Below are 21,654 nucleotides of genomic sequence, written 5' to 3' on the forward strand. Positions count from 1 at the left end.
GATAATTTCTGTAATAGAGTCCTCTTGCAAGCTCATAAACATACTTGGAGATGTGGTGGATTGAGACTCTCACTCTCATAAGGGAGTCTCTAGATCAATGTTTCTCAGTTTCAGCAATTTTAAGATATGTGGACTTCAACTCCCAGAATTCTCTGCTGGCTGGCGAATTCTGGGAGTTGAAGTACATGCATCTTAAAGTTGCCAAGGTTGAGAAACATTGTTCTAAATACTCCATATTCCTGACTTCCTTTATCATTCACACTCACTCTGGGACATCTTTAACTTTAGCAAATACCCTGTCGAACTAAGCAGCTGAGAAGAAGATGTCAGAGATGTTTCTATTCTGCTCCTCACAATTTAAAAATCAGTACAGAGGATCTTGTACTGGAATAGACTAGATGGGGGCAGTAAACCAAGTAGGACTCCCCAGTAGTGTGGAGAATGAGTATCTCATTATCATTTCTTTTTCCCTTTCTCCATTGTCTTCAGCTCTCAATTATATTAGGATAAGGTATAGGTAAAGGTTCCCTCATATGTGCTAGTTGTTCCCGACTCTAGGGGTGGTGCTCATCTCCGTTTCAAAGCCAAAGAACCAGCGCTGTCCAAGATTCTCCATGGTCATGTGGCCGGCATGACTAAATGCCAAAGGCGCACGGAACGCTGTTACCTTTCCACCAAAGGTGGTCCCTATTTTTCTACTTGCATTTTTTATGTGCTTTCGAACTGCTAAATTGGCAGAAGCTGGGACAAGTAATGGGAGCTCACCCTCACGCAGCACTAGGATTCGAACCATTGAACTACCGACCTTTCGATTGACAAGCTCAGCGTCTTAGCCACTGAGCCATCGGGTCCCTTAATATTATACATATTCCCTTTTCCCATTCTAGATTCCTTTCATACATTTCTTTCACTTACTATCTTTATGAGGACAATGTTAGTGAGTTGTAACCGAAGTAGCAATATATATATTTAAAAATAGTTGGTATCTGGCTCAACAGCAATAACTGTGAGAGGGAACTAAGAGTCCTAGTGGACAACTATTTAAATATGAGCCGGCAGTGTGCTGTAGTTGCCAAAAAAGGCAATGCAGTCTTAGGCTGCATCAACAGAGGAATAGTATGAAGATCAGGTGAAGTATTAGTACTGCTATATGCTGCTTTGGTAAGATTCACTTGGAATATTGTGTCCAGTTTTGGTCACCAAGATACAGAAAAGATATTGATACTCTAGAAAATATGTAGAGAAGAGCGACAAAGATAATTAGGGAGCTAGAAGGCTAAAACACACTGCAGAAATTGGGCATGTCTAATCTAATGAAGAGAAGGACTAGGGGGCGACATGATAGCAGTCTTCCAACATTTGAGGGGCTGTCATAGAGAAGAGGGGATTGGCCTGCTCTTCAAAGGACCTCAAGGCAGGACAAGAAGTAACGGATGGAAACTTATCAAAGAGAAGTCCAACTTAGAACGAAGGAGAAACTTCCTGAAGGTGAGAACAATTAATCAGTAGATCAATTGTTCTCAGAAGTTGCTTTCAGAAGTTGTGGGTTCTCCATCACTGGAGGTTTTTAAGAAGAGATTGGACACCTATTTGTCGGGAATGGTGTAGGATCTCTATTTCAGCAGAAGGTTGGACTAGAAGACCTTCAAGGTCCCTTCCAATGCTATTATTCTGTCTTCTGAATCCCCCCTCTTCTCATCAAGCGCATTGCCCTCCCAGATTCAAATTTCAGGATGATGCAGAAATTTCTCTATATCACCGAGAACCCAATTTCTGCAGGTGTTCCCGAGTTCAATTCAGTTGAGCCCTACACCAGGAAAGAGCTGGAGTTCCTTTCACTGCCTGATATCATCCGAGATTACCAACGCCTGGCTAAAGAAGTCATTCCAGAGAATCCACTCCTCTACCTGTATCCTGACATTCCAAGGGATGATGCTTTTGGTTCTTACTACAAAGAACGCCGGGAAGGTATTAGCGGTTGCTAGTTTTTCCTTGGGCATTCTCCACTGGCACTCTTATTTATACCCTGCATTTGAACTGCATTTTCCCATGGAGTTTATATGTATGAGCTGGAGTTTATATGTATTATATGTATTCTGATATTTATATGTATTCTGATATTTCCAGAATTGCTGTATAATGGAAGTTGACATCTAGTAAATGTAATTGTTTGGGTGGGGAAGGTTCAAAGTACATTTTGTCAGAGGGATGATGATGTTGATTATGATGACACGTCGTAGAGCAACCTACATTGTTCCAGAGGGTTTTACAGTTTAAAGCAGGAGTCTTCAACCTTGGTCCCTTTAAGACTTGTGGACTTCAACTCCCAGAGCTTTGCTGGCTGAGGGACTCTGGGAGTTGAAGTCCACAAGTCTTAAAGGGCACCAAGGTTGGAGACCCTTGGTTTAAAGGAGGCAAAGACAGATGATGCCTCAGGAATACAAGTGGTGCTCTTGGCATGGCAAAGAAATCTTCAATTAGTAAACATTGGACCTTTCTTTTGTCATCCAAATTTCAACAATTGAGCCAAAAGATTAGGGCTTCCCCTTTCCATGTGACAGTTCCACCAGTTCTTCTGAAATATTCATGCTATTCCAGGGGTGAAATCCAGCAGGTTCTGACAGGTTCTGGAGAACCGGTAGTGGAAATTTTGAGTAGTTCAGAGAACCGGCAAATACCACCTCTGGCTGGCCCCAGAGTGGGGTGGAAATGGAGATTTTGCAGTATCCTTCCCCTGGAGTGGGGTGGAAATGGAGATCTTGCAGTATCCTTCCCCTACCACGCCCATCCATCCACGCCCACAGGTAGTAAAAAAAATTGAATTTCGCCACTGTGCTATTCTGAATAAAATGATAGTGCTATTTATCTCAATAGTAAGAATATCTCAATAGTATCAATAGTATTGAGATAAATATCTCATTTATCTCAATAGTAAGAATATTTACTTGTTTGTTTGTATCCTGCCTTTATTTTTTTTACAAAAAAACTCAAGGCCGTAAACCTATCCAGCACACCTTCCTCTTCCTATTTTCCCCACAATAACCACCACCACCCTGTGAGTTGGATTGGGCTGAGACAGAGAATGACTGACCCAAAGTCACCCAGCCGGCTTTCATAGCGTAGGCAGGACTTGAACTTTCAGTCTCCTTATTTTCAGCCTGATGCCTTAACCACTACACCAAACAGGCTCTCTACCAAGGAAACTATGAAGGGAACTCTGTTAAATCTGGTGCAAGGGTTGTAAAATGTTGATAGTTTTGCTGCTTCTCCGTCCTTCACATCCTCTTCTTTTTTCCCCCCCTAGTAAGCATGACGGAACAAAGAATGTACTTGAACCGTCGCCTGATCAGAGTCTCTACGTAAGCAATGCCATTGTCTCCTTTTTTTTTTGCTTCTTCAAACAGTTGGTTGTAATTGTCGCATGCATCACTCCCAAACTGTCCTCACCTGAATCCAACATTCTATTGGAATCCCACTTCTCATGGGCCCTGTACCTCGTGGTAGACATGAACGGCTGAGTGGGAATCCTGTTTCATGTCACAGGATGAAAGGCCTACAAAGGCCTTGACTTGGATCCAGAGTAATGCAAGCAGACAGTGCTTCTCATTGAGTTGCCTCCTTTCATCTTTGCCCACCTTCTAATACACACACACACACACACACACACACACACACACACACACACTGGCTTTTGAGACAGATTTGACTAGTCCAGGGGTCTGCAAACTTGGCTCTTTTAAGACTTGTGGACTTCAGCTCCCAGAACTCTGGGAGTTGAAGTCCACAAGTCTTAAAAAAGCCAAATTTGCAGACCCCTGGACTAGAGGAAAGAATGACCAGGAAAGAGAAGTTGAGACCGCAAATAGGTCTTCTTGTTTATGGAATTCCTTGCTGAGGTTATGAGTCCTGCACAGCCCTTGGGTTGTGCTCTTCCCTGGTTTAATCCCTCTCTCCTTAATCCAGAGGCCGGCTAGCTGGGCACCTTTGAAATAGAAAAGGTAGCTCCCCATCAGGCCATTGCTGCTTGTGCCTTCCATTCAGGGAGGTGCTATCTCAAAGTCTTTTTATGCAAATCAGTTGACCGGGGGCGGGGACACATGCACACCTTAACGCAGGTTTAAAAAATGGGCGAAATAAAGTCTGAGCTGATTGTCTGAGTCTTAAAAGAGATTTTAAGAGAAGTTTCAGTTTCAGTTTCAACTGAACTTCTCTAGTAAGAGAATTCTTCAGCTTGGGTGTCATGGCAGAGAAGATGCTGTGGTCATCCGTCCATCCATCCCCCAATATCAATTATGGATGCTACTGAAGGTGGTAGAATTCTTTTTTTCTTTTTTCCTCTAATTCATCTCCATCTAGGCAACCAGGAGAGACTCAGACACCAGATAAAAATGAACTACTCCCTATGAGCAATGGGTTGGTAGATGATGAACTGCAGAATCCTGAGTATAAAGCGGAGAACTGTCTGCTTGTCAAGGAAGGTAAATAATGTATCTGGGCCCTCTTAAATTGGGCAATTGTTGTCCCAGAAATAATCCTTTTGAGACTATGTCCCAAAGGAGCTGCTTTTTCCAGAGGCAACTGGACTTTCTTGTTTTTCTTTGAAGACATTTTGCTTCTCATCCAAGAAGCTTCTTCAGCTCTGACTGGATGATGGGGAACGGAAGGATTTATATTCTTTGCAGACAGCTGGTCATTAACAACTCTCTAAAAGAATGCAAATGACCAGCTGTCTGCTAGGAGTATAAATCCTTCCATTTCCCACCATCCAGTCAGAGCTGAAGAAGCTTCTTGGATGCGAAACCAAAGAAAAACCAAGAAAGTCCAATTGCCTCTTGAAAAAAGCACCTTTGGGACAACCATGACCTGGATGACTGAGAATCTTCATAGACATTTTGAGACAATGGTTGCAGAATTGTTTGTTTCCATTTTCTCTCTTTTCTTTTGGATTTCTCTCATTTGTGTTTCTGAGATTAGTTTGGCTGATTTGCTCTCCCTTTCTCTTTTTTCTTAGATCCTTTTCTTTGCCAGTCAAATGAAGAGCAACAGGAACCTTCCATCCTGTTTGATATGCCACACTTGCACGTGGATGACCCAGATTTCCAAAGCCTGCTCAGTGTTGAGAATATAAGCAATGATATTCCTGGAAATGAAATTGAGGATTTAATGAAGCTTTATGCTAAGGTAGAAGTAGGTCCGTGTCTATAAGACACACATACAATTCTCTACATGTCCTTTAATCCTCCCATTCTTTCTTTGTTGTATATCTTTATAATATACAATCAAGGGCATTGACATATAGGAAAATATATTCTGGTTTCTCTTAGGCCCTCTCCACAAATCTTTGGACAAAAGTTTCTCCCATAAATTTCCACTATTTAACCATTTAAGTTCTTTTCTTAACAGCTATTTCTTCAATTATGCATGGATTGGGACAAAGCTAGGGATGAAGGGTTGGACAACCTCTGGAATTGTTGAGCCCTCCCTCTCTCTCTCCCTCCCACGCACACCCTTATAGAATTCATGAAAGCTGAAATTTGTTGACTTCCAAAAGGCTTGCATGTTGACTGACTTGATTATATTTGGACCAAGTTAAGAAAAAGTCAAATAGCTCTTCATTTTGAGTTACAGGGTTTGCAAAAATCAAGTTTGGGAAAAGGAAAAATAATTTACTAGAATCTAGAAAAATAGTGTGAAAAAGACACCCAGAAATATAAAAATGATGTGCTCATTCAATTATTTGGGTCAGATGGAGACCTTTTGAATTAATGGCTCAGCATCCATCTAGTTTATTAGCAGGTGTGTTGTTGTTGTTTTCAAAAAAATCAGAGTTGCTGCTTGCTAGAATTAGAGTTACCATGACAGTAATCAATGAATAATACTGAGCTTTCATTTCTGTTTGCTTTGCCTCTCAGCTGTAAATTTGTAAATAAACAGATGCTACAAAATACAGCTTCGGTTTGCATACTTTATGGGAAGCTGACCCAGTCAAGCTGTTCTGGAATTTCCCATCATTTGGAGAAGTAGCAAGGACCAACTAGGTCGAAGTGTACTTTGGTAAAATTGAGCAAATACGAGCTGCATCCTCACGAACCCTTTCCTCAAATGCATGTGTGTGATTTTTTTACTACCCTCTGCAATTCTGGGATCTTTCACTCCTTTTATTTTAATAAAAACATTCAGATCATTGTCAGATTCCTGGTTTTTGGTATTTCTGTCCTATCAAGCATGAGGCACAGTCTGTAGATACAGATGTAGAAGTCTGTGATAAATCGTAGGGATGATGACATTGGCCTATTAGTGCAGCACAGCTGTCACAGCATTATGTCTTCCAGTTTTTTAAACTTTTTAAAAGCTTGGCAAATTCTGATTTATTATAAAGCATTGAACTAGAAGTGTTAATGTGGGACACTACCGGGGGAAAGGGAAGGTTCCAGGAAAATGTCGTGGGAATCCAGTCTCTCTATCAATGATGCCCCCATAGTTCCCATCATTCCAACACTGTATAAAAGATGTCAATGAAAGCAGCTCGGTTATATTAACTTTGCATAGTGCAGCACTGGATGAGTTCAGGCATCATTCTGCTCTGCCCCTGTAGGATACTAGAGAGGAGGGGGCCGTCTCTCACCTCTATGTCCTTTTTTCCATTTACAGAACTGCTGAATTCATTTCAACTACACAAATAATAGCTTTTTATTGCAGTCAATCATACAAAACACTTCTCATAATCCCTCAAAAAAGGATGAACATACATTTTACATTGTAAATGAAAAGTGTGAGATTCTTGAGTGATTCCTCCCACTTTTGATGATAATAGTTGGCACTTAGTTTTCCTATACATTCTTGGTCACTACATAGCACTACAGTGCACGACAGGAATTGAGCCATATAAATAAAAATAAATACATTAAATAAGTATATTAAATAAATAAGAGCATATAATAGACACACCCTGTTTCTCCCCGGTCACCCTCCCTCAACTTCTCTGTCTTGTTGATTTTTGCATTCCCAGGGAATGAATTGTATTTTCTGGATAATGTGTGCATGTGTGAAGGTTTATAATGGAATATTCTCTCCCACCAGGGAATTGTTCTAACTCAGATAGTTGCATCCCTATTCAATGCGGCACAATGGGAAAAGATCGTGCTACCAAAACTGCAAACAGCTGCAGGCGCTGTAAGATGACATCCACTACATGCGATTTCTCCCATTCTTGAATTTCTTTGGCTGGGCTGCTGCTTTCCTCCTGTAGTTAGAGAAGAACATAAGTCAGATCTGCATTTTACCCAATTATCAAGGCGTCAGTCCTTGTGAATGCACACCCCAGCAATGCGTTTGGATGCTCGAATTACAGAAAATCATTTGGCAGAATTGAGCCAGTGACTAAACAGGGCTGAAGGGGGACATTTGGAGCTATAGGTCCTCTTGAGGAATTGCCCGATTTTCTTGTGTTTACAGTGTGGTTATGAGAACAGTAGAGGTGTAAGGGATGTAACTTTACTCCTTGTAAAAATAAGAGCCTTTCCTAACATTGTCAATGCCTTCATGAGAAGTAGTAAGGTAATGATAACAAGTCCTTGCACTTGCATTGTTGCAGTGTTCCTGTAATGTCTTCCTTTTGCCTCATAAACATACTTACTTCCTGAAGGAGCTGCAACAAATTAGACATAGCAGTTCGGAGCCCAGTTGTAGTATCTGACTTTGCATACTGTGTCAGAAGTTCCTGATAACGGTGAAGGCCCCGACGAATCTTCATCAGGCACAGCTAAGACGGAGAGAACAAAAGCTGGTGGTCATTTTAATTTGATTCACAAACCAAACTTGGAGATCCTTCAATAGAGGGAACTTGTTTAAAACTACAGGCTTCCTTGTATGGCCCTCCTTACTCGGTTGGGGAACTCTGTGTCATGGGTTCTTTTAACTCTACTCAATTTGATGGGCTCAAGACCCAAAAGAGCCAACATCACAGGTCCCTAGACAATGCACAGAAGCACTTCAATACTATTAAACATTAAAACACTTCTCCACAGCTACTTTTCCTACTAGTACTCCTTACTAGTGCTGCTAGAAAAAAAAACATCTCATTCAAGTTGCTTCGGGCTGCCCCACACCCCTCTCTCTCCCCACACTCAGCTTTTATAGGCAACCTTGCCTTGCTAAGGTGAGGAGGGGGCTTAAAGAGACAGGACAAAAGCAGCACAGGTGCTGGCAATCTTCTGGACAGCCATTCTGCTCTCACACTCTGGTGAGAACAGAACTTGTGTGATCTTTTCCCTCCTCTACCCCCCTCCTTGCCAACTTTTAAAATGCCAGCCTCAAAGCTGCTTTTAAAACATATCCTTTAGAATGGGTGTTCTGCTTTCCTAACTATCGGGAGGGTCTCCAAACGTGGCGATGTTTAAGATTCGTGGACTTCAACTTCCAGAATTCCTCAGCCAGCCAAGAATTCTGGGAGCTGAAGTCCACAAGTCTTAAAAGTTGCCAAGTTTGGAGACCTCCACTAAATATGAAAGATGAAGTCTGACTGGGGCTGCTTATTGAAGAAAATGCGATCAGATATGTATTAATTTTTCTCATGCAAAGTTGGAAACCTCTTCTTCCATCTTGGCCCTGCTTCTTCTTTGATTGCCAGCTATAAACATTGTCCCTTTTCATAAAAGCGGCCTTCACATTCATCGACTCAAAGGACAATCCTGCAGCTATGGCACAAAGGATTTAGTATTAGCCAGATTCCTCAGGCCATCTCATGAAGACTTTGTGAATGAGATGCATTCTCTGCATACTGTATTTCTGTATCAGGCAAGTCAACTTTTAGGGAAATTTGGTATACCCATAATAGATTTTTATGCAAGAAATCTCTAGAGTCACCTTATCAGTGAGAGGGGCATCATATATATTTAATAACATGGAATGGAATGAAATAGAATGGAACGGAACAGAATTTTTCTTGGACAAGTATGATTGGACAAAAAGAATTTGTCTCTGGTGTATAAGCTCTCAATGTACATATAAGCGACAAGGGATAAATCATGATCATAATCATAATTTTTCCTTAGAACACAATTTAAGCACTATTGTTCTGTTTTGTACAATTAAATCCATAATTTACAATGTCTTCATAGTACCATTCAGCCATTGCTTAAGTAAATATAAAGCCTGTCTGCATAATTATTATTTTTGTACAGTTACAACTGGATGATTTTAGAAACTCTACATCATTAGAGGGGAAATGATTTAAATGTATATAAAAAAAAAAACAGCTATAGACTTAACCGATTTGCAACTGTTCTTGGATTAGTTAAAAACCACCAAGATTACAGAAATCACAGTCCCGTAGAATGAAATATTGTTTTACTGTTTGTGACGTTTTTAAGCTTTTCAATATGCCTTGATTTGGGTAGACATAATTACCATGCTATTCTTGCCCAAAGAATCAGGATCACAGTGATCATTGCATTCAATCTGCCGAGGAAATGAAATGTTTAACGGTTTTTCCTAGGGGAAAAAAAATAGAGACACTAAATATAAAGATGTACATTGAACATACTTGAAACAAAAATAAATGTTGGAATACACCCATCCCTACCATATATATCTTATCTTTAATCTTGTTCACCTGGCTTTTTTTTTTCTGTTCTGAAATTATATTGAGTAGAAAATGTCTGTCTAGCCCCCTCCACCTGCTTCTCTGTATGTATTCAAGTAAAGACACTGCAGCCATTTTTCAAGCATTTGGATTTGGATATGTGCAAAATTAAATGATCCCTTCCAGGTCTACATTTCTAATCTTTTTTGAGTAGGACGAAGGAGGCAGAAGCTCACATGATCCTAGAACTTTGGGCCATACACACTTTCAGACCAATCCACTTCACAAATGTGATGCTCATAAAATGAGGGGAGACCCTCTCCCAAATTACAGCTTCCTTGAGTTCTCAGAAAAAAGGCAGACTAAAATTTAATAAAAGATTAGACTGAGAAAGTTCAAATGGAAAACGTGAGCAAAATATTTTAATTTCAGCAGTTCTAAGAAATGGGCCTTATGACCCATGCGTGGGTTGTGACAGTTTAAGAAAAGCTGAACTGCAAAATGTGGTCTTTCATAGGAGCCTAATCTGCCTCTGAATCTAGTCACAAGAGACAAATTAACAGACACAGAGATGGATGTATGAATACAAGTGATCAGAAAAATAAAAAACAGGTCTCGGATGACAACTCAAAGGTGAATCCAAATTGGTCTCGAAAACGAGTAGGGCAAGTAGCTTAATAGTATGTTTATATTTGCTCTTCACCGAGGCCGTTGGTGAAGGAGGAGACTTTGACTATATCATACTTGCTATATTTTTCTTCATTTTTTATGTTTCATTGTAATTTCTTGGTTTGTTGTGAGCCACCAAGAGTCATTAAGAGTCTCTGGCATAAAAGTTTAATATTTTATGGTTTGTTGCAAAGTCAGCCACATGTTTAGGCTGGAGTTGGTATTTTTATCTATCTATAGACCGACATAGACAGGTGATGATGATGATGATGATGATGATATACACAGCAGCATGAAATCACAGCTGCCAGTTCTTCAGCTGATTTTAACCCTCATTCACTTCAAGCCCTTCCCAAGAACCTAGGATCTCATAATGTATTGGTATAGTATACACCAGGGGTGTCAAACCCGTGGCGTCATGTGATGTATCGGGACTTTTTTTTCCCTTTGCTAAACCGGCCATGGGTGTAGCCAGTGTGTGACGCATCCGGCCCAGTGGCCGGGACTGGTATACATGTAAATCCAAACACTGTGGTCTTTTGTAATTGACAAGTTAATATTTAATAATATGCATAATTAAATTAATCTATTAAACCTGTAATTTTAATTCAACTATATTAATGAAATAATTAATGATAAATAATGCTACCAAACAACAGCATCCACTCATTTTACCTACCTTATAAAGGGTGGAAGGCTGAGTCAACCTTGGGCTCGAACCTGCAGTAATTGCAGGCTTTGTGTTCTAAAACAGGCTTCATTGCCTGAGCTATCCTGGCCTCATTCAGCAGAGCCTTAGCTACAGATGAACCCTGGGCACCTAAAAATCATTTTATCTCAGATTCAAGGGGCCTGAATATTTTCAGTTATGCTACATCAGTGTGGCTAAGCATTGGGAAAAGGATGTTTTTCCCCCTTAGTCATGTGAACACAGGGGCCAACCAATGCCGCAATACTAGAGCGACAAGTAGGGGGAAAAGCAGCAGTTGCATCAGAGCATGTGGTTTCAAAATGAAAAGCAATAAGATCGAATATGAAACTTTAAAAAAATGTATTAAGTTACAGGTAGGGAGAGTTATATTAAAAATATCAGAATCAGATTTGTTTTATAGGGGATAAGAATGTTCTAGATAAGAGCAAAAGTGGTTGAGATTTTCAGTAAACCGTTTTACGTGAAAATATTTCAGAACGGCTTTTTCAACGTTTGCTGTCAGATTTTGGATTTTGTTTCACTTTCTTCATCAGATGTGTTGATGGATGTACAATATTGGGAATTCTATTCTGTATTCACTCTTGATTACATTGGTTCATGGGTATTAGGTAAGATGGCTGTGTGATGATGACCTTTTACATTTAATGTGAGAAAAATTAAGGGAAGCCTTTGGTAGATTCCCCTGAATCACCTGCGTCAACTATCTTCCTGAAGGATAACAGGTAGTTCTCAACTTACGGCCATTTATTTAGGGACCGTTCAAAGCGACAGTACTGAAAAAGTGACTTACAACTAGTCCTCACACTTACGACTATTGCAGCTGCCCCATGGTCACATAATCAAAATTTGGGCACTTGGCAGTTGTTCACGTATTTAAGGCATTTGCAGCATCCCAGGGTCACGTGATCGCCATTTGAGACCTTCCCGGCCAACTTCTGACAACCATAAACAATGGGGGAAGTCAGATTTGCTTAATGATCAGTTGATTCATTTATAATGACTTCAGTGATTCGGTTAACGATTTTGGCAAAAATGGTCTTAAAATGGGGTGCTGCTCACTTAACAACTACCTCGCTTACCAACAGAAATTCTGGTCTCAAAGACTGCCTGTACCTGTCAAAGGCTGTTACTGAGTTACCAGATTGGAAGGACAGTAGATCAGGAAAGGAAGAGAGACAGAAAGAAAGGAAGTAAACTGTTACTCCGTGACTATCATCCATTTGAGGGGGCCAGCAGAAGAGTGGAGGGGGCTCCTATTCTTAACCATGTATCTTGGTGGTTCCTGGAAGACAACCAGAACCATATTTTCATAGTAGCATCCCTAACTTGTCCTAGCTTAGGTGACAGAGGGGCTTGTGTGGATATTTGAAAGATAGTCATATGGAAATTAGGTTTTCTTTCCTGCAGTCCAAGTTAAAATAACCAGGGAGAATGAATGAATGGGAGGGTGGGGGGAGCAAGAGAGAGAGAGAGAGAATGAAGAAAAAAGTCTGCCTATTGCCTAAAATTGCCAATAGGGCTGCCAATCCCATCCTCAGCTTCATTGTGTAATTATTTTCTATGGAAGGACATATGCTGGGAGAAACATAACAATGGTATTTGAACACTGGCTACAGTATATAAAGAGGGCATAAGGAATCTTTTAACAACTAGAGAGGCATCTTTATGTTGGCGTTCGGAGGCTATGAGGAATAGCCCTTATCTGGAGCTAATTCGTGGCAAGTGTGATTTTAAGACGTTCCCAAGTCTTGCCTGATTTTCTTCATACTAGGATGAAGCCTGCTCTCAAATTTTGTCAGTTTTCTCATGAGATGCCCCTTTTTCAATACTTTCTCCTGTTAGAACCCTGAAAACAAACCTCCTTCTTCAGCCAAATTCTCGTCCTTAAGCAAAAAGAAACAATTCAGTTGTGGGGTCCTTGTCTGGATGAAAAGCACCAAGCTCAGAGAGTTTGGTGCCCACAGTTCAGCCCTGAGCTACAAATATTCTCTTCTATCAATAACTCAACTGGAAGTTGCCTTCCCTTTGTCTTGCTCCTTTGCTTAGTAAAGGGATGCATAAAGAGCCCAGGCTGACAGGCAGCTGAGTCTTCCAATAATTGATAATTCTAACATTCTTAAACATGACATCCAAATTAATCATGTTAGCTATATTTGGTGCTAGAAATGTACAAGTATGTTAAACAAAATCACATGTCGCTTCTGACCTGACTTCACCCAAGGAAAAAAAAAAGATTCAATTTGGAGCCTTTTACTCTTGTATGTCTCCTTATCAGGAAGATGCCACATACCCCAGCCTTAGGCTAAGGAAAATTCTTCCAGAAAATGAGTCCAAGCAGGATCTCCAGATCAGGAGAAGATGTATTTAACCTTTCACACATACCTTTCAAGCTCTTAAATGAAATCAGGCACCTATTTTCACATGACTACTATTTGCATTGTGGGAAAGAAAATGCCCTTTGGAGAGTATTCGGATGCAATATGAATGGGGTTGACATTTGGATCAGAATTTTCCGCATCCAAATTCCAACCTCACGTCTTACAATTATAATTTTAAATTGGCCTTATTCAATAAGTTTTTAATTAGTGTTTTATCTTGTATTTATATTTGCGTTTTATCAGGCTGTAAACCACAGCTTGCAAAAACTACGGGATGCATCTGAGGGTGGTAAAAATGTGATTAAATAAATAAATAAATAAATCTCATCTGTGATGCCCCCCCCACCCTAAAACTGTAGCTCTATTCAGATCACTCAATGGGGAAGAAAGCTCGGTCATTTCCAACTAACTAAGCCCAAACAAACGTTTCAATTTGCCATAAGGTATTAAGAACAACCTACATAATTATATTCATGATGATCACTGTATCCTTTTTCTTCCTATCTGGAATTTGGTCCCACTGCATCCTGTGAAGAAGTCAAAGCACTCTCCTACTCACCACTTTAGTTATGTTCAGCTTCTGCAGGTGCTTGAGGATCTCTTGCGAGGCAGTTTTGCAACCCTGCCAATCTATATCACTTTCCCGGGGCAGCCTCATTCCTCTCGAAGCAGTAAATAGGAGGAGGAGGAGGAGGAGGAGGAGGCAAAGAAGGCTGCCCTGCAAGGGATGCCTTGCGTTGAGCATCATCTCTGAAGATTTTAGACTGAACTTGAAGTGATGCTGGAGGACCTTGTTTGATACTGGGAGTCAGAGGAACCAGGATCATATTTATCTTGCTGCTATAGGTGACTCAGGCATATAGCGGGGAATTCCACCCCTGGGGAGACAGGTGGGGGTGGTATTGCAAGTGCACTGATGTCAGGGATCACTGTGGCCTGATATGGCCAACAATTAGGGTGACAGAGTGAGTCCACCAGAAAAGCAGAAGTGATACCCATTTTTGGGCTCTCCAAAGATCAGTAACCTCAGAGATCAGCTCATTTGCCTAATGATGCCTTTGGGCAAATCATAAATCCCCATTTCTCTCCCTACCTGTAAACATAAACACAGAGAAAAACCCCATAGTATTTTTGTGATCCCAGCTAATATCTTTATCAGAATTAGAAAATGATTGTGGGAGAGGAAAAAAAAGAATCTAATCTGCTGTCCTCCGACTGACATCAACTCAGAAGACCTTTTGCTTCTCCTTGGGGAATCAAATGATTTTCTATCCACCCCGTTACATTATGAATGTTTATGTATTTGCTCTGTTCAAAAAGAGAATAAAATTTAGCAATCTGAGTTAAGAAAATATATAAACATATAGTGAGTGTTTGCAGAGAATTTCCAGAACACTAGACAGAAAGAGAAGAATCTAACAGTTCTTCTCAAAAATCAATTGACAAAACTTCAGCGTCCAAAAGATCAGAATCCATCTTATAACTCATAAATATACGGTAGTTCATAAATACATCCAAGCAAAAGAGGCACAAAAGTCACCTTTTTTTTGTTTATTTATTTGTTTCATCTCTCTTTCTAAAGTGGTTATTAGAATGAATCTGATATCTCTCTTCCAGGAAAAAAATCATAATTATTTCCAAAAATTGTAGTAACTATTTCTAAACAATCCTGTCTCAAAAAGAGAAGGCACTTGAAAAGATCCCTATCTAGAATGAGGGGAAAAAAGGAAGAAACTTAAGGATACACCCAGATAATTGATTGAATTTACATACTATACTAAGCCATAGTTTGTTTGTTTTGTTTTGTTTTGTTTTCATCGTGCCTTTGTTATTTTTATAAATAACTCAAAGCAGCAAACATACCTAATGCTCCTTCTGTTTTTCTTACAACAACAACCCTGGGAGGGGGGTTAGGCTGAAAGAGAGTGACTGGCCCAAAGTTATCCTGTTGGTTTTCAGACTAAGGTGAGACTAAAACTCACAGTCTCCTGTTTTTTAGCCTGATGGCTTAACCTCTGGCTCTTTAAACAATTTTAACTTTGTGTGTTTGTTTGTTTGTTTGCTTATTAGATTTATGTATCACCCATCACATCTAGAGATTAAATCAACCATAGTAGCTTTGTTCATACCCTGTCCATAAAAAGCTGTGACTTATAAATCAGAAAGGTTGGATTTATACATTAAGACAAAAGCAAACAAGAGATATTAAGGAGATCTGTGAATCTGGTCAGCATACGTAAAGAATTCATGAGGCATGGGCTCCAGGCAAATGTCAGAAACATTCCTGCATCCAGCCTCTGTCCTTATTCTGGCATGACATAAAGCCTCTCTGAAGATATATAAAATCCCTTAGGCTTTGTCCCCCATTCTTTTGGGGGGAAATCAGGTAGCTAGTGCCAGAGACAAAAAGGCAACTGAGGCACGAGAGGCAGGATAGAGATCAGTAAATGTCATACCAGTATTGGCTCTGTATTGACTGGACAGGAGCGGCTGAAGTGGCCTTGAAATCTAGTGAGGTGACTAGAAGAGAGCTCTTTCCTTTGCCTTGCTTACAATGTCTATGGATCTAGTCAGCAGAACTCTTCTTAGGTGGGCAGAAATAAAGCTAGGATTGGTTCAGAAAAAGTAGCTGATGAAATGGGGACTCCTGAGGAGGCCTTGGAGGAGAAACCTACACAGCAGCTTGATTGGAAGTACAAAATTGTGAAAGGAAAACAGAAGGAAACAAACAAAAATCAAATTTCTCCCATCTATATACTTTTTATTGAAGATTTTTTTTTTAGAAAAATAAAGATCTAATTTCTCTCAGTGGATAGTAGCTCTTCTTTGTTGTCTAGTGTACAGGTAGTCCTCAACATCCAGCCACAGTCAAGTTCAAAAATTCTGTTGCCGAGTGAGACAGTTGTTAAGTGAGTTTTGTCCCATTTTACGACCTTTCTTGCCACGGTTGTTAAGTGAATCATTGCAGTTGTCAAGTTAGTAACAGGATTGCTAAATGAATCTGGCTTCCCCATTGACTTTGCTTGTCAGAAGGTCGCAAACGATGATCCCATGATCCCGGGACACTGCCGCCGTCATAAATATGAACCAATTGCCAAAAGTCTGAATTTTGATCATGTGACCATGGGGATGCCGCAACAGTCGTGAATATGAAAAATGGTCATAAGTCACTTTTTTCAGTACGGTTGTAACTTTGAACTGTTACTAAATGAACTGTTGTAAATTGAGGACTACCTGTACTGATTACTAGTATTTGGTTGTGCTTGGATTAGCTTCATCCAAGCCTAAAGTGACCAGATTTCAGTGATGGCAAAGTGGGACACCATTGACCGGGGGGGGAGGGGGAGGGCTGCGCACACGCACTGAGTCTTGCCACCTGCCTGAAGGAGGAGGAGCGGCTGCTGCTTCTCCACTCTTCCAGGCAGGCTCGGCTCTCCTCTCGGCTCTTCTCTTCCTCTCGGGTGAAATCAAGCGCCGTCTCTCCTCTCTCTCGCGCCCCCTTCTCTGCCACTCCCCCTTCTCCGCCTCCTCCTCTTGCGTTGCCGCCTCCCATTTTCAGAATGGGAGTGAAACAAAAAAAATTGGGACTTTTTGGAATTGCCGCGGGACGCGGGACAAATTATTAAAAAGCGGGACTGTCCCGCCAAAAGCGGGACGTCTGGTCACTATATCCAAGCCTCCTAAAGAAAACCTCTTCTGAGAATGGAGTCTCTCGTCACTGAGGACCAAACTTCTTCGGCCTCCAAACCATTCACTTATTCCACTTTTCCCATTGTAGGATCTTTCCCATTTGAGTCACCACAAAACTATATTAGTGTGACATTTGATGGCCCACTGTCAGTTCCTGTCCAGCCTCTGGGGTTTTTGTTCTGACTAGCTGATGAATGGCGTTCTTCTTATTTTGTGCCCCCATTATATGATTATTGCTGGATTTCTCTGAGGTTTTCGTTTCTTTTCGTTTTGTTTTATCTGCTTTGCTGGAGGAAGGCGGCAGACCATAGAGATAGAGCATGATTAGAATGGCGGCAGACAAGAAAGATCAAAGTGCTGAGTTGTCCAATTTAAAACTTCTGATACAACGAAGGCCTAACAAATGGCTTAGTACGACTTGACCCCCTTATTGTGAGTCCAGCTCCCTGTGACTCTGCATGAGTCCTTGTTCTGAACTTCCTAATGTATTCACAACAAGGCCAGTGTAATGTAAGACCTGCGGAAAAACAGCAGCTTCCTCTCCTGATCTGCATGGCAAGGCAGTCTAACTCAATGCAGAGAATTCTGTACTGCCACGTAGCTGGTTGGAAGAAGGCAAGGCTAGAAAAAGACATCATGCAGAGAAACAGCAGGCAATGGTACCGTCAACAGATGCTTCACTTTCACAGTATGCAACATTTAATTATTATCACGGCAGAGTAGCCATTTTTTTGCAATGCACCAGTGTATTTTGCCAGCTTGGGAATATCTGGTGTAACACTCCACACAAGAGAGGGAATCCGGGCACTTTGATTGTCAGTCTTGCATATGAGTATTGATTCCCACATCCACTCGTCTCCTCTCTCTCAGTAATTCTCAACCTGGTTGGGAAATTCTGGGAGTTGAAGTCTATACACCCTGTTTCCCTGAAAACAGGACCTATCCCAAAAATAAACCCTAGCATCTTTTTATGCGTGTGCCTAATATAAGCCCTACTAAAGAGCCTGTGCAGCCGGCTGGCCGCCCATTCCATCTGGTTGCTCGAGGTGCTGCAGCAATGAAGCAAGGTGGGGGTGGAGTTGTCCAACGCGCCCCGCACCAGCTTACCTCAGGGCCCCCGCAGCCAGGCCATCCACGCCCTGACACCTGCCTCGTGGCAGCAGCACCAACAGCCATGTGCAGCAGGAGCCCATGTGGCAACTGGCCCACTTCTTCCGCTTGTTCGTGGCCACAATGGAGCAGGAGGCCTGGCTGCAGTCGCCCTGAGGGAAGCTGATGCGGGGCATGTGGGGCAGTTCCACATCCCCCACTTCACCTCATGGCCACAGCACCGGTTTATCGCTCAGCCTCCTGCTCCACTGCAGCCGCAAGCAAACAGAAGAAGTGGGCAGGTGTCCACACAAGGTGGCCAGCCCCTGCTGGGTGGGGCTGCTGGAGCTGCCGTGGCGAGGTGAGGCAGGTGTTGGGACATGTGTGGCGTGGCTGTGGGGGCTCTGAGGTAAGCCAATACCGGTTGCAGCTCCACCCTGCCACCTCGCAATGGCAGCACTGCCATGCCGCAAGGCCTCCTGCCCCGCCGTGAGAAAACAGAAGAAGTGGGCCTCCCGTACATGGGGAAAAAAATAAGACACCTCCCAAAAATAAGCCATAGTGCTTATTTTGGGGCCCAAAAGAAAATAAGACCCAGTCTTATTTTTGGGGAAACATGGGTATCTTAAAGTTGCCAAGGTTGAGAAACATGTCTACCTCTCTCTCTCTCCCCCGCTCTCCCCCCACACCTGTAAATGTATATTGTATGTATGTGTACATGTATATCTATATGTACATGTATACCCTATTTTTCTGCTTTGAGGCTGTCAAATCCCACAAATAGCAATCACACTGATTAATTTCCTCAGGAGGAGGGGAGCCTCAATTTAATCACAACTCATACTGATTACCACTTTTGTGTTACAGTTTTTTCAGATCTCAGAATACAAATTCTGGGAAATCCAATGGCAAAACACAGGTGACTTATGATTTGCTGACATAGCAGTATTCGTATAATTGAGAGAAGAATCAATTAAACTGTTTCATGAAATTGCATCAATAAGGACTGCCATCAAAATGATCACATGTTGTATCTATATTAAGGAAGTACCTCAACTCTTTGTCACTTCATGGACATATTTTTGACAACACAAAATATGGAAATAGATCCCCATTGCCTTCTTTAGGAATTTTTGCCCTGGAATTGCCTGGTGATCTCCCATCCAAGTATCCAGGTTCAATCTTACTTAGCTTTTTCATGTTCAGTCTTTGTTCACCAAGTACTATGATACTAATCAATTATAAAAGTACGAAATTAATTACTTTTATATTCTCCTATAATTAAGTGCCTTTATATATCTCCTTGAAACGTATGGAAATACCAATAGAAAATATTAGATAGAAGGTTGTTTGGCCAGATAGACCTGGATTGTGCTTTAAAAGGAAACTTGACTATACTGGAGGAAAAACAAGCAGCAAAAAACAAACAACATTCTCATCACTTGATAGAACTGTGTTCAACTCTAATTTTATGGAATATATGATATTTTCCCCACTTCTCAGTTGGCTTTAATTTATTTTCTTTCCTGAACTTTGGACAACTCAAATGATAGACCCCACATAAACAGTGTTTTACTATCTTTGCAGTCTGAGAATGTTTTGTCTGTCACACAATTGATGTCAAGGGTGCGCTTAACATCAGCCCTCCCACTGGAGGTGGTCAACAACATTACGTTTCTGGGGGTGCAGATAACTAACAATCTGACTTGGTCTCTTCATACATTATCTTTAGGCAAGAGTGCAAACCAGCGTTTGCATTTCCTGCATCCGATGAAGAGAGCGCATCTTTCTCCTGTCCTAGCCACTTTTTACAGAGGCCCAGTTGAGAGCATTTTAACAAACTGCATCACTGTTTGGTTTGGTGGCTGCAGTGCCTCAGATAGAAAGTCCATCCAGAGAGTGGTAAGGACAGCCGAGAAGATTATAGGAAGCTCACTTCCTGTTATTCAGGATACTGCTTATAAGCGCTATGTGCTTAGAGGTTGAAGTATTGTTAGAGTCCCCACACACCCCACTTCACGGTCCATTTCTGTTGCTCCCCTCTGGGAGGTGGTTTTGAAGTATTTATAGCAGGACTACTAGATTCTATAACAGCTTTGTTCCTTATGCCATCCATCTTGTAAATTTGCAGGATTCTTTTTTTTTTTGCCATATATATCTATACATTCGAACTAGACAGTGATCTTTCTCTGTGTCATATATGTGTGTGTATGTGGGTATATGCATAATAGTTATCTTTTGAGAGCCGAATGCAATGAAATTTCATTTTAATGTATGCTGATTAGTGTACATTTTAAGTACACAAATACATTCTATTCTATTCTATTCTATTCTATTCTATTCTATTCTATTCTATTCTATTCTATTCTATTCTAATAAGATATTAATAAAATCTGATTGAGAAACTGAAGGGACCAGTAGTCAAGTTATTTTCCATTGGCCTTCTAACCACTTACGATCTCTTCATAACTCCCACACACACAAAATGTGGGCTGACTGGAAGTTACTTTGCCTCCAGCAACCACAGTAGACATGGCCTCTGAAGCACAAACCTCTGTGCTTGGATAGGACAGGACAATTCTACAGTAGACCTAATGGAGCCATGCAAGTTGTCAACTTCTTTCAGGCTCCTCCTATTAAAGTCAGAATGTTCACTTGGGAGAAGATTTTTCTGGGCAAGTTCAAACAATAACATGGGAAAGAAAACCTTGGGGACCACGTGCGACAGAGATGCATTCTTCTACAGAAATAGAATATGGAATGCTGGTGTTTGATTTTGTAGCACAGCCACAATACAGCTTCCCATTTATTTAGATTCATTCAAAGGAACTTTAAAAAATTAAGTCAAGTGGGGTAGGCAATCCAAGTGGCACCAAGGGAAATGCCACTGGGCACCATTTTGCTTATTCTTGCTTCAAATTTTTCAGTTTTAAAATCTGCCATGCCATTGTAACAAACTTTAATAAATAGCCAGAGGAGGGCAAATTTCTAGGCCAGTTTCCTAACATCATATTCCTATAGAATTCACAGGCTCCAACTTGGCATATCATTGATATGAAGAAAGAACACCTCATGCTCATAATTGTGAGCTTATTCATAACAGACAGAGGGAGGGAGGGAGGGAGGGAAGGAAGGAAGGAAGGAAGGAAGGAAGGAAGGAAGGAGGGAAGGAGGGGGAAGGAAGACTATTTTGCATGAAAGGTTTTGGGACAACTGTAATCACATATATCCATGTTACTAACTGAATAGCTGCTATGATTCACATTGATACATTCTAATATACAATGACATTAGGAGAAATCTTCATTTCCATATACATATATTTGTAAAGTCAGTTTGAAGAGCATAAAAAATTAAAAATACAATACATTTATACATCTCTTAATTTTTTTTTAAAAAAAGGGGAAACTAGCAGGCAGGGCTATTTGAATGCACAGCTGTTCCGGATGCTGTCCAAGAACTCAGCAGCTCCAACCCTGCTTAGCTTTTTTCTAAGGTCATTTAAGGTCAGCTTGATGCTGCCCCATTATATC

General features: G+C 41.0%; 2 protein-coding genes across 3 annotated transcripts; one reads left to right on the forward strand and one right to left on the reverse strand.

Moving 5' to 3' along the window:
* Positions 1–968: 968 nt before the first annotated feature.
* LOC131187370 (signal transducer and activator of transcription 1-like) lies at positions 969–6,208 on the forward strand. 2 transcript variants are annotated; one of them, XM_058161604.1, is made up of 5 exons: positions 969–1,968; positions 3,305–3,359; positions 4,357–4,478; positions 5,012–5,181; positions 5,913–6,208. In XM_058161604.1, the coding sequence occupies exons 1-5, from the start codon at positions 1,734–1,736 to the stop codon at positions 5,916–5,918; spliced, it is 588 nt and encodes a 195-aa protein (XP_058017587.1). In that variant the 5' UTR covers positions 969–1,733; the 3' UTR covers positions 5,919–6,208. The 2 variants fall into 2 exon arrangements, with proteins under 2 accessions (XP_058017587.1, XP_058017586.1); XM_058161603.1 differs by having other exon boundaries at positions 970–1,968; positions 5,012–6,208.
* Positions 6,209–7,182: 974 nt separating this feature from the next.
* Positions 7,183–14,000, reverse strand: LOC131187371 (interleukin-23 subunit alpha-like). The gene is made up of 3 exons (XM_058161606.1): positions 13,902–14,000; positions 9,409–9,492; positions 7,183–7,762 (listed from the first exon to the last, which is right to left on the reverse strand). The coding sequence occupies exons 1-3, from the start codon at positions 13,998–14,000 to the stop codon at positions 7,541–7,543; spliced, it is 405 nt and encodes a 134-aa protein (XP_058017589.1). The 3' UTR covers positions 7,183–7,540.
* Between the last annotated feature and the right edge of the window lie 7,654 nt (positions 14,001–21,654).

The sequence above is a fragment of the Ahaetulla prasina genome, unplaced genomic scaffold, assembly GCF_028640845.1.
Source record: "Ahaetulla prasina isolate Xishuangbanna unplaced genomic scaffold, ASM2864084v1 Contig52, whole genome shotgun sequence".
Classification (NCBI taxonomy): Eukaryota; Metazoa; Chordata; class Lepidosauria; order Squamata; family Colubridae; genus Ahaetulla; species Ahaetulla prasina.

Bases quoted from the DNA above. Each gene is read 5' to 3' on its own strand.
- LOC131187370 (XM_058161603.1), top strand. From the start codon at position 1,734: ATGATGCAGAAATTTCTCTATATCACCGAGAACCCAATTTCTGCAGGT. The intron at 3,360-4,356 runs GTAAGCAATGCC...ATCTCCATCTAG, and splicing joins CGCCTGATCAGAGTCTCTAC to GCAACCAGGAGAGACTCAGA. The intron at 4,479-5,011 runs GTAAATAATGTA...CTTTTTTCTTAG, and splicing joins CTGTCTGCTTGTCAAGGAAG to ATCCTTTTCTTTGCCAGTCA.
- LOC131187371 (XM_058161606.1), bottom strand. From the start codon at position 14,000: ATGAGGCTGCCCCGGGAAAGTGATATAGATTGGCAGGGTTGCAAAACT. The intron at 9,493-13,901 runs GTGAGTAGGAGA...TTTTTCCCCTAG, and splicing joins AGCTGAACATAACTAAAGTG to GAAAAACCGTTAAACATTTC. The intron at 7,763-9,408 runs GTAATTATGTCT...TCTCCGTCTTAG, and splicing joins CTTTGGGCAAGAATAGCATG to CTGTGCCTGATGAAGATTCG.